At 46.1% G+C, this 12,732-nt stretch overlaps 1 protein-coding gene across 1 annotated transcript in view; it reads right to left on the bottom strand.

The window, feature by feature from the left end:
* T265_11095 (hypothetical protein) overlaps window positions 1-12,732 on the bottom strand; it is a gene marked incomplete at both ends in the record, with an annotated part of 68,217 nt that overhangs the window by 13,468 nt on the left and 42,017 nt on the right. The window contains 2 exons of the mRNA XM_009177659.1: window positions 2,896-2,959; window positions 3,380-3,468. Coding sequence (XP_009175923.1) covers window positions 2,896-2,959; window positions 3,380-3,468 — 153 coding nt within the window. The remainder of the gene's footprint in view (window positions 1-2,895; window positions 2,960-3,379; window positions 3,469-12,732) is intronic.

The raw sequence follows: 12,732 nt of genomic DNA, 5'->3' as shown, positions 1-12,732 counted from the left end.
CTCATGTTCTATTTGAACACAAATTGCAAGAACAAAAGATCGCCAAATACATTCGACTGCACAGCTGTTTGGTCCTAAGGGGAGACTAAACCCCAACCCAACTGAATCCCTGGCTGTTTCCCTGCCCCGCTTCTGTTTCCCAGAAAGGGGAGAGGAAAGATTTAGTTGCATCAAGAAAGATGAGCTAACTTCCCCAAGAAGCACAACCAAGAAGCAAGTCATCTGTTTGTCAAGGTTGCAAACTACTACATGTGCATATGCCACATTATAATTAATACAATCGTCCTGGCTGTGCTGGTAGAGAAAGATTGAACTATAATAGTTGAACTCCTGAAAAGCAGTCCCTGGACCACTGGAAAATCTCCAAAAAATGATCGAAATTAGATGCAGAAATCGTTTACGGAAATCTGAGTAGCAATCGATAGATTTGTTGGTAGGTAACGCTTCGCGTTTGACACAAAAGCCAAGTTGAAACGTGACGGCGTGGAGTTGTGAATATAAGTAGAATCATTAAAAAAACAGGAGGTGGAAATCCAAACCCAATCAAAGTTCACGGATTTCCTCTCCCTTATGCAACTATAGTAGCAATAGCTGATCCACGCAGACAGAAAAAAGTGCACAGGACGTGCAAGTGAAATCTTCACGTGAAGCGAACTGGAAGAACTAGATCCGAAGCTGGACACAAATCCCCATCGATCTTAACATTTGCCGACCTACCCTAACAAACAAGATCCATTAACATACACCAAACACTAATTTAGCCTGACTTAGCTGATTGGTTTTCCTTCCATCTTAAATCTCGACCAACCTCGTAACCTAGTCACTTGGCCTGACGAGGCTTTTGTGTCAAAAGTGAAACGTTGTCCAGCAATAGATCTACTGATCGTTTCCCAGACTTTTTCTAAGACGATTATTCTCGATCGGTTCCAAGCGTTTTCCAGAAATCTCAAAATCAAATCCTGTTTATCACTTGCGAGTTAGTTGGAAATGATTGCGGAATTCACATGCAGCTCACTCTCGTCTGAATAGTCCTTTTCCTGTTCTAGCGCAACTTTTCTGGTGAGTCCACATCGAAGACAGGGAGCACTGGACTTGAGTTTCGCTATTATTAGAGCTCACCAGCAGTGAGTATCGTCGGCCGTGACGGGGATTGGATTCCGGACATAAAAAACTGTCCAGGAGGCCTCAAGCGTCCGGGCGCCGCCTCACTGGGAGGGCCAGACAGACGAATCAGTCGATTGGCACAAGATGGACAGTTACAGGGTCATCGCTCGAGGCCACGGGAAAACCATAAACGCATCCGCCTGCTTGGGTAGGTTGATTCCGTGTGTTAGTGAGGTAGTGGTAACACACTCGCCTTGCATGTCAGATGTTTGGAATTCAACTCTCGTCACAGCCAGCGATATGCACTGCTGATGGGCTCTGATGAACTCGAGTCCAATGCTTCCCTTTCGGTGTGGACTCAACAGAATAACTGTGCCAAATGAGAGAGGTGTGAGTATTGTTAAACTTATAGACGAACAGGAACAAGCCAGAAAACGGTGGGCGTGAATCCAAGCTGATACCAAAACTACCGAGTATATTTTGCCTATATTTTTAAAAGTATTCTTCACTTCACGATACATTAATTTCCTACAACTCACCGACCTGGACTGTGCTAGTTTTCTCAGTTTACTGTTAATACTCGTCGTTAATTTGCGAATACAGAACGTCGAAACAATAAATGCCAGTCCGTTAACCTCTCACAGGTGAATGTGAACCCAATCCGCTCAGAGGTAAAGTCTGTGCAAGCGTGCAAACATAAGGTGCTGAGTTTCTATCCTACGCGTTCTGTTCTTTCCATAGATGAATTAACTTTTCCAGGTAATCGTGCAACATTTCGCCCAATCATCTCCACATTCTTAGATGAGTAAATTTCACTTCTATTGCACATGTTTGTAAAATTTATGTGAGAATATTCCTAGTGTCCCAACCTAACCTCAGGCGCAACGCTGAACTCAGCAAATGCATGCTAGTGCCGGGTATAGTCACATGCAAGATCAAACAGACATTAAACATTAAACATTAAATCATTAAACATCAAACAGACATTAAAATCACATATGCAGGTAGTTGCACGTGCATTTAGTGTACCGTAAGCGTGTCAACCAGCATATATCGAAACGAGCTGCTTTTTGCACGCTCATGTGTTTGGTTCCTCAAGCAGAGAGTCGATACCTGAGAACACTTCGCTCATCGCTGTAACCCCTAGTTTACCCAGAAAACAGTTGCTCAATCCATACGAGGTATTACTCCCGCGGAGGGAGAATTCGACCGACACATAATAGTGGGTTTTGTTATGTGGAATCAGTTCTTTGCATTAATGTGGAGAACAATGTTAAATAGATATGCGACCAAAATGCTTCGATCCGCTCATTCAGTTATTTGGAAGTTCGTTTCACTGGTAGTGATGCCGACTTAGCATTTAGTCCAATCGCTCCGAAGATGGACCACATCTGCTAGTCATGGCAACCAATTTTTTAGCTGCATCTATATCACTGGGGTGTTTTTCGTACTCCACGGTTAAGGGGTCTCTTAGGGTTCCGGCAAAAAGCTTATACCTTGGGGAGGAAGCTGAGTATTGTGAACCATTTGCTGTTCACTTGAGTCATTCAGAGGAACAACTGTTTGATTCTGTTGGAAGGGGCAGCTGAGAATAAGCGCATGATGCTCACACCTGCAGCGTAACAAACTGGAGACTACTCATAGGGTTGCTGAAAACTCTTCGAAGAAATCAACCACACACAAGAGATTCAACTGAGTTTTTGCGAAGACAAAACTGGTGTGCAAACGAGTGCACTTCGCTAAACTGGAAACTAGACTGCCGGAGCATCAATGAGTAACGCCAGGCCTTACCTGCCTCCGTGGTATAACAATTACCAGCTGTTTTCCTGATCGCTTCACTTGTTTTATGTCCCGCCTGGATGTAAATAAATAAATGGATGAGGTGTTAAAGTGTTAGCAATCTTGATAGAACTGGTTCGTTTGTATGGAATTTAAAAAATGTCTTTTTAATGCGTGGATTCACATGAGTGTACTTCTTGGTCGCAAAGATAGAGAAAACGACAATTTTTTAGATGAAAAACTGTTATCTTCAAGAGATAAACAGAAAACTGGTGAGGAAGAGCAGAATGACGAGGCAGGTTTTTGCTCTTAATAGGATAAATACAGCGATGCAAGGCTTAAAGTATGACAAGCAACTGGACTGGCGAACAAGTAACTCGTAAAGTGCAGAAAATGTGACGGCGTTCTGCCATTAAGCCAGAGGACCGTACTCGGGCAACTTCAGGGTGATCTTCATAAGATTTACGGATACAAATCCAATACAAAAACATCTTACCAGTAAAATGTATCTGTTCGGGTGCCATTCTTGAAAGCAGATATGCCAAGGTGGTTGAACCCTATGCAAAGTCCATTTTCATACTGATCCTAAAATGGAGAGAAAACAAAGCCCTTTGGGTATCAAAATTGAGTACAGGATATTTACTAAACTTGTTGAATGTAAACAGTTACTCGCGAATTTCGGTTTAAAAAATCCAAACGGCATCAGAAGTCAAGGAGGGTTGAAAAAACACAAGCCTCATCGTAGCTTAGTTTTGAGGACGAGTTGCTTTAAATGGCACATTTGAAATGTTGCAACGTTTTTGACCAGACTTTCGACCTTCAAATAAAAGGTGGACTATGAATACGGGGCATCCTTCAGCCTCAGATGTGTCCGGGTGTTTCACTCTGATACGACCTGATACGATGGAAGTATGAAGTGAACGCTGGAAGGTCTTCAAAACCTCCGTGTTCAAATCGTTATTAGTGAGAACCTTTTTGATCCCCAGTACGAGACAACATCGCCCTCATCTTTGAAGACCAAGGCGAAGCAGCTCTGTTGAATAAACTGACAACTCTCGTACATCTTTTGGCATGCGTCTTGTCTCTCCCAGGTGTAAGGTCATGCTTCATAACGTGCAATTTCTGAACACAAGCATTACAATCCAAGGAGGTTGTGTAGAATTTTGCATACTTCCGTAATTGTATGTGCGTCTGACGAGGTCAGTGAAGGAAACGCAAAGCTTTGGATCTTTTTGCCGATTTGCGTCACTCATGGCGTCACTGGGTCGGGTGTATCAGGCACAGTAAAAGCCGTCTTGTTGGTTGTGAGACATAAACTCTCATCAAACATCATCATTATCAAAGACAGCAACATCAGTCTTGACAATGATACCTCACTGCCATACAACCGCAGTGTCCATCTAATTATATTTAAAGCCCCAGAGTGAAAAGAAGAGAAAAAGAGGGGTTGGGGGAGGGGACCTAGTGCTGACCAACTGTAGTGCATTCTGAGGTACCTACACCTCCAATTGCTCAATCAGACAATCTGGAAAGAAACTGACAGCACGAACGCCACTGACATCGATTTGCCGCCATTTCTTGCGATGTCTCCAGCAAGCCACAGATTGGGCCACGGGGACCCAATCCTGGAAGGCGTGATGTTTCTTCCGATTAAAGTTCCTTGACTCAACCAAATTCCCGTTTTCTAATCATCTCGTTACTAATACGTTGGCGCCATCCAAAATCAACTATGCTTCTGAAGCATCGGGGGTCAAAAACCTGAAGACGCCTCACACCATCTGTCCGCAGAGGCCACGTCTCACACCCATACAACATAGCCTTTACTGTAGCCTGTCATACACAACCCTTAAGATCCAGTGAGATGAATTTTTGACGGTACAAATGACGCAAATTAGCAAACGTGATTCGAGCCTTTGAGACTTTATCAGAAACTTCCGTCAGAGCCAATACAAGTACCGAAGTATGTGAAGGTTTCAACAATCTCCAGTGATTCTCCTTGAATTGCAAGGGATATGATAGCAGACGGCACATTCTGAAGCATGACTTTGCACTTTGAAGGTGCTAGGCGCATGTCAAAAGATGGTATGATGGTGGTAAGTATATTCGACAGGGCTTGTGTTTCACTGTGATATTCAAAGATAAGGGCAATATCGTCTGCGTACTCCAGATCGACAAGACTGTCATCAGCAACAGTTTGAACACCAGAGTTTCTAAGACTTTCCAGCGTCTACATCATTATTTCATCAGTCATGAGGTTGAACAAGAATCGAAAGAGTGGACATCCTTGTGGGATACCCATTTTTATAGGGAACCTTTTGGAGAGCTCACCATACACTCACCTTCCCAGAAGTGTGTGAATGTAGGGATCCGATTATGTCCACAAACTTCTGGGGCGTACCCTGTTGCGCAAGTGTAGTTAACAGCACTGACCGATCGGCAGAATCGAACGCACCTTTGAAGTATAGGAATACCAAGACTGTGGGTCATCTGTATATATGACGTTCCTCCAGTACTTGACGGAGTGTGAAGGTGTAGTCAACGCAGCCTTCATCGGGTCGAAATCCCGCTTGATTTTCAGGAGCAAAGGGTTCTCGTGCCACTGTAAGGCGTCGAAGAATCAGTGACGTCAGAAGCCTTGTCACAACAGGCGTCAAACTAACACCCCTGTGGTTACTACATTCACTGCGAGTACCCTTTTTGGAAATGGACACTACTATCGATTCACTCCAGTTGTCTGGGACAGTCTATTTCTCCCAGATAGACCCGAACACGCTAGACAGGCACTGGCTGGGAAATCCAACGCCATCCTTGAAAAGAGCAGGTGGAAGTTCGTCAGGACCAGCAGCACGATGACGCTTGAGTAGGGAAATACACTTGGACACTTCTGAGGTTGAAGGTGGTTCTATAATCACGGTCCATCTTTCTGTTGAAGCCCAAGATTCTGGATTGGAGGTAGCAGGTTGCCAGCTGAATTCCTGTTCGAAGCACTGTGCCCAGCAGTCCAGACGTACTGCTTTGCTATATATCAGGGAAGCGTCTTGGTCCCTGATTACTTCACTGATAAGAGGTTTCCGACGTCCAGTTGAACGAAGCAAGTTAAACAGCCTGCTGACGTTTTAATCATTCTTTGTATCTTCCATTTCTTCGGCCTTTCGGGTCCACCAAGCTTCTCGGTCTGCACGGATACTCAGCTTCACCTGGCGTCGGATGATGCATCGCGTGGATTCGGGACTGCGGCCAAGTGGAACCTGTCACCTGGTCTCCAGCAAAGACACGGTCCTATCAAAGATTCAATGTTTTGATTGGGTTGTACCGCAAACAGACGTTCCGGCTTTGAGTAGCGCTTTAGCTAGCTTCTCCCAGTGGCCGTTTATTAAAGACACCGTACAATCCGGCCGGCATTCGAGGAGCTGATTTTGATAGTTTCGTTTGACTTTTGGGTCCATTAGCTTCTCAGTGGCTAAGTGAGGTGTGTGTTTTGCGTAGACCGGAAAAGCGCAATGAAAACCAGCAACGTAAAAGTGCATGTTCAGAGTCAACGCTGGTGTTCCAGAAGGAGCGACAGGCAGTGATTGACCCTTGCCATCGATAAGTGACGGTGATGTGGTCCATTTGGATTCTGGGCTGGTTTGTTGGTGGGCACCACGTTGTCAAGCGATTTCCGCTGTTCCGGAAATTCGTACTGCAAGAGAACACCTGAAGTAAGCGGTCTCCGTTGTCCGTGTGTCTCGTGTCCAAACCACGACGACCACCCAATCAGACCTAGACGGGAAGACAATTAGGGTTCTCAACCAAAGCCTTTGGCTCAAAAGCCTAACTGCAAGGCAGCGGTGTTGGGCTGGAAATGCAAATGCATTACCATTTTTACGGACATAAAAACTGTTCTTGACAGATTCAGAGCTACAGTCAGTTGGAGCGTAAGCAGACACATTAAACGAGGTGCGATGGACCTCATATCCTCTAGATTCTCTCACAGATGTTGCTAAATGAACCGCATAGAGGCGCCTACCAACGGCTTTCCAACCAAACAGAGACGTTCTCGCTCGGTCACTCAACACGATACCCATCACAACATATCCAAAGGTGCGCAGCCGGAACCTGGAAGAGGGCGCGGCGGCAGTCAGTTCGATCATAGTATTTGAGTCAGGAATCTTGTTTCTGACAGACAACATACATCAATGCCGATGGAATTCGAGCAAGGGCACCCTGTTGACCTGCTCGCTTCAGTGTGCAAACATTAAAGGCGACTAAGTAGACAGACTTTCGGGGTTTCGAAAACAGGCATCAAACTGTTTAGGGTTGCGCTGATGTCGGACATACAGAAGCTGCAGCCAAGTGTGGTGCAGGGCGAACAAAACAGTCAGTCCTAGTGCGGGGATCTGCGAAGAAAGTTTTCAAGGGTTGGTGGGGGAAGGTGGAAGACGGAAAACGTGAAAGTGAAAGAAGGAATGGTCCAGCAGTAATGTTTTTGCTTACCCGCGCTGCTGTATGCAGCAAGTAAGGCGATAGGGCTGATTGCACCACGCGACGGCCGACTTGGCATGATTTCACTTGTATATGTGCACTTCACGATAGTAAGTGGGCCAGGATACTGCCAGGTCACCCACACTTAGAGAGTAGGATAATTAGAATCCTCAACTAAAGCGTTAGGCTCAAGGCAGCGGTGTCGAGCTGGAAATGCGAGTACATTATCATTTTTACGTCGCCAGACATGTTTCAACCCCTAAGCTGGAGACGTGACCCCTGTAGACTGATAATGTAAGGCTTCTTCAGGTTTTTGATCACCGACGTCTCAGAAGCAAGGGCGGTGTCCGATGGCGCCAGCGAATTCGTAAAGAGGTAATACCTCGCGTAGTAGCGGAAAACACCCAGCGCTATCAACTACGGTGATTTGGTCATATACTACACACGTCGTAACATAATGTACCGATACGGGTATTATCCTCCTTCAGAATGACGTAAGCCGCGAGGTGGATTGTGTATAGCTTGACAGATGGGTGTGAAAGACATTACGAAGAGTTTAGATATTGTTGATTCGATTCGGCTTCAAGGCTGAGGCCTCCGTGACAACCCTAAGCTTGGCTGGAGAAACTGCAAGAAATAGCGGCTGATGTCAGCAATTGTGCTGTCCTTTCCAGATTGTCTGGTTGAGCGCTTCGTTTTACGGTAGTGAGGCATCTGTATTAAAGTTACCATTGCTGTCCATGATGTTTCCAGGCAGCTCGTAGAAGCTTGTGCCTTCAGTAAGACCTAATAACCTCGTGATTCTCACTAAAACCGTCTCAAAAACTTCCGGGACTGAAAGAGGGCCGATGTGTATCAGTCAAGAGGAAAAACACTAGCCTTATTGAACTCTCATTCGGTAACCAAGTTCTGCATATTTACACAAGCCCTCAGAGTAAACTTCGACAACCTAGAGCTCGATATTTTTGCCTGTTCACCAGGTTTTAGAGTTGTCCGAAATCCTGTTCAACCTGTTTGAAACACCCTAGTCACTAGGGCACAGCGGAAGCCTGCGAACGAAAGGAGTGAAGTTCGGTCGTCACACTGTCTGTGTGATATTAAGAGAGGAATCACAAAAATAAAGCCTTCTCTCAATCTGTTCTACTGAATATCTGGTGATAAAAACCAAAATTAGATTGACCAGATTTCGGCGAGTGAAGTAGACTATGCCTAAGCATAAAAATCTCTTGGATCCAGGATAAGAGCGTCTGAAATCCAAGGACGGAGAAATGTGTGCAGCATTTTTCCGTAGATTACGGGGCAACCAGACGCCTGATTGTGCACGCACGGCCGAATTGCCTATTACGCAACACGAACTGTAGGTAATAGCTCCTAACTCTGTGGTGTCTGTTGCACTACTTTATGGGATCAAAAGATCATCGGCCGGAATACTGGGACGAATCGCCACTTGCAAGATTGTAGAATAGTGCGATGTTCCAAAACAACATAGTCTGACGAGGTTCTCTTGAACCTGCGGATTTCGATTTGCGGAAAAATTTTCTTCCAACTTATTGAATTTGTTACAGCATACACAGACTCGTAGTCGGATGCATGCTGAAAACGGACATTGCATGTATACGCTGTTTTAATCCGTAAATCGAACAATACAAAATCAGGTTGGTGTGAATCAACCATAGTCATTTGAACGAGGCTCCGTGAACTTGAAGAGGTCGGTAAAACGCACTTTTAAGGAAAATTAAGACCATTGACTGGCTCGAATAAAAGAAAGGACTACAGGGGTGAAGGGGAATTTGGAATCAGCATCCAACCTGGTGACGAAGTGGGAATAAATGCACCAAAGAGAACGTGCCATTCTGGTGCTCGCCTTTCCAGGTTAAATAGTGGGTTTCTGAAATAAATCAAACGAAGTCAGAAAACACCGAGGTTGTTAGGGTAGAAGACTATTTGTAGGGTGGCTGCTTATCGTTTACGACGTAAAACGACAGAATACTTACTAGATGTAGCGTAGGCGAACTGCTTTTAGCAGCTAGGCGTAGCGAAAATTCTGTGAATACATCCTACATCAATATCCGAATATCACCCGTGTCGCTATACTACCTGTCCCGTAATTCAACACCGTTTTTCGCCGTAATGCACCAGTGTTTTTCATCGTCACTATTTGTAAGCCTCCATCTCCAGTGTACTCAATCTCGCAGTTGTACCGGGGGCGGCGAAAGATCGCCACACGCCCCGTCACATTAGGCTCCGCCCACGTTTGCACCATCGATGCTCAAAAGAAGCAAGGTCCGCCTACACACACATGAAAGCATCGTAAACCCAAAAATGCAATTCAGGGGGCCTGTTAATACAGCGCGGGCTGAAAACAAACTCTTTATTGTGTGATTTAATCTCGGGTGGACACAGAGCAGGGTTGAACAACAGATCCACTAGTCACTCGGTCTACTGCACTGGAGAACGGCAACGCACCAACACGTCTACCACTTGCCTCTCACAACCATGGATACAGCTGAAACAGCTCAGCAGGGCTAGAGATAGAGATATACTGTGGGTGGAAGGAAAGGATGATTTACTGTTCACGTGTGCGTAGGCGAACATTGCGCTTCTCGAGCAACTGCGGTGCTAACGTGAGCAGAGCAGAATGTGACAGGGACGTGTTGTGGTCTATCACCGCAGTCATCATTATGCGGTTCTCCACCAATGATCAGGGTACCGACAAATGGAAACAGTTGAACTTGTGGGAATAACATATATCCATTAATTAATGTTATCTGATGTGGTCGGAATTCGGCACCGAATTGCGCACATGTGGAAACACGCAAGTTCCGAAAGACCAAAGCTGCCACAAAACTAGGAAGAATCACACCTGTGGTCAATCCCTTGTTTGAATATGCGCTAGATATGGGCGGCTTTTTGGAGGAGGGGAAACAGGCAGAAGATTGCGTAAAAGAGGCACGTTGGATGGGTGCAATGCTGCGCGTTGGGTCATTCTAGGGTCATGAAGAGACTGGACCTCACCGTGGAATGACGGTTTGTGTACCTTGGTGACCCACTGAGCTATACTGGGCGGTGTCCGAGCGACACTCGCTCGGACAGGTTGGTCAGTGGTTGGAGGTCTGACAAATAAATTCTTCTGGTCCTCCTTGTAGGGGGTCGGAATATGTGTGCTAACCGTAGGCTGTTTTTATGCAGTACCAACTTCCGAAATAGCCATAGTGGTCTGTCCGCATGGTATCCCCTAACGGCACGCCGGCCACGAAATCAAAGCGATCAAATTGCCATCAGTTATGAATGGCGCGGATCAGTAACTGACTGCTGATCGTTTTGGAACACATTTGTAGATTTCGACCACGCGCTCGTCCGGAATCGCTTCTCCTTACGTTTTCCAGGGCCGCGTAATGTGCGGACAAATTGCTTGGCAACTGAAAGACTGGCAGATGCGGATGTTAAACGAATTTAACAGAATCGTCTTCTAGAGTCTCTTTCAAATGCTCCAGCATCAGATGCGAAATCATACTGGGACAAGATCGCCACCTCTTTGCATAACGCTGGGAGTTTTGCTTGTGGCACGTTACTACCAAGCTCACGCACTGGCTATCAAACCAAACGGTAGCACTGCTCATGTCTCGGAAAAATATCTCAGCCGGTCGCGAACATAACTTGATGCGACGAATTACCAGATGTCAAGTGGAAGTAAGCGTGCGAGACGACCGTGAAGTGTGGTGGACACAGAAAGCCTAGGAAATGGAAGAGCTCAGAAAGGCTGGTAATTCCCAAAGACTATTTCATTTGATCCGTGTGACCGGTCCCCGGAAACCACTTGTGAGTAAGGCCACCAGGACTGGAATGGAGCGAACATCTTGAAACAGTTATCTTAGTCACCAGCTGCCACTCATTTGGAGTCAATAGTTGACGTAGAACTCTGGACTGTGAGCTTGGAGGTTTATGAGTGCATATGTTCTATCGAGCACCAGCGGGCTTTTGGTGCGGATGGTCTATCACCCCCATTGTCCAAAGATGGGGGTGAACTCCTCAGTCAGCTCTTATCTGATCTATTTGCCTGCATTTTGGAAAACGAAACTAACCCGGACAACTGGGGAGAGTCTGGGATAGTGCCCATTATCAACAAAGGGGTTCGTAGTGGGTGTGGTAACCATAGAGAAATCACCTTGACCCCGACCGTAACGAAACTGCCGGTATCACCTGTGCTTCGTCGCTTTATGGTAGCTCGTAAAACGTTGAGTCGAGGGCAGAAAGCAAAATTATGACCTGGTAGGGGTTGTGTTGACCAAATCTTCACACTCCGTCGGGTGCTACAACAACGCCATGCGTACAAACGACCCACGACTTTAGTATTCCGCATTTCCAAGGCGTAGTCAACCCGGTTGACCGGTCCGTTCTTTTTGACACGCTTGCTCACCAAAGAATGCCCGGAAGTTTGTGAACATAATACATGGGAAAGGGCTCTCGAAAATCTTCCGTACACAAGGTGGTGTCGGTCAAAAATACTCACTTTTTCCATTTTTATTTAAACTCGTGATCGATGAGACAATGAGACGAATGCTGGAAGGTCATCGAAACCCTGGTGTTCAACTAGTCTGTGACGAAAACCTTGTCGATCAGGAATATGCAGACGAAAGAAGGTGATGTGTCTTTGGATGAACTGACCAAATTCACCCACTCTCCTTTGGACCCACAAAGTGTAAGGTCATACTCCTGGACTAAACTCGCCACTTACAATCCACGGAGAGACACTCGAAGTTGTGGAATGTTTCATGTACCTTGGACGTTGTATTCGTTCTGACTGTGATGTGACAGGTGAGAATATGCACGAATCTGAAAGCCCGGATCGCGCCCTGTGCTAATCTGGGACACCTATGGCGTCAAAGCGGTATATTCATGAATATCAGGGGACGCGTGAACCAGGCTACAGAGCGGGCTGTTTTGTTGTATGACTGTGAGACTCGGCCTGTTCGAGCAGCGGAACTGAGACATCTCCAGGTGTTCAGGACCATAGCTCGTGTAGGCCGACGTCGGAGAGTGCAAGGCAAGGCAAATAGAAATCGAGTTTTTGGTTATGCTATGAGGACTTCTATTGAGGAATATGTCCAGTACCAGAGGCTGCGTTGGTTGGGACATGTGTTGGGCATGCCAAACCATTTTTGCCGAAGAGCGCTGCTCTTCGTACCCAATTCGGACTGGCGAAAGCAGACCGGTGACGAACTCTTGACCGGTCAGTGCTGCTGACCTTCCTGGATGGAGCCCGCGAGATCCCCACTGCGCATGGTTGGAGATAGCGCAAGATACGGCTTCTAATCGATGTAAGTTGGTTTCATGTAGTCAATTTCTATCCAGATTGCCGGAGGGAATGTCTGGCGGGGAGGCACC

Source organism: Opisthorchis viverrini (assembly GCF_000715545.1).
Source record: "Opisthorchis viverrini unplaced genomic scaffold opera_v5_454, whole genome shotgun sequence".
NCBI lineage: Eukaryota > Metazoa > Platyhelminthes > Trematoda > Opisthorchiida > Opisthorchiidae > Opisthorchis > Opisthorchis viverrini.
The sequence above is the reverse complement of the archived record's forward strand: the minus strand, read 5'-3'. Positions and strand labels throughout refer to the sequence as shown.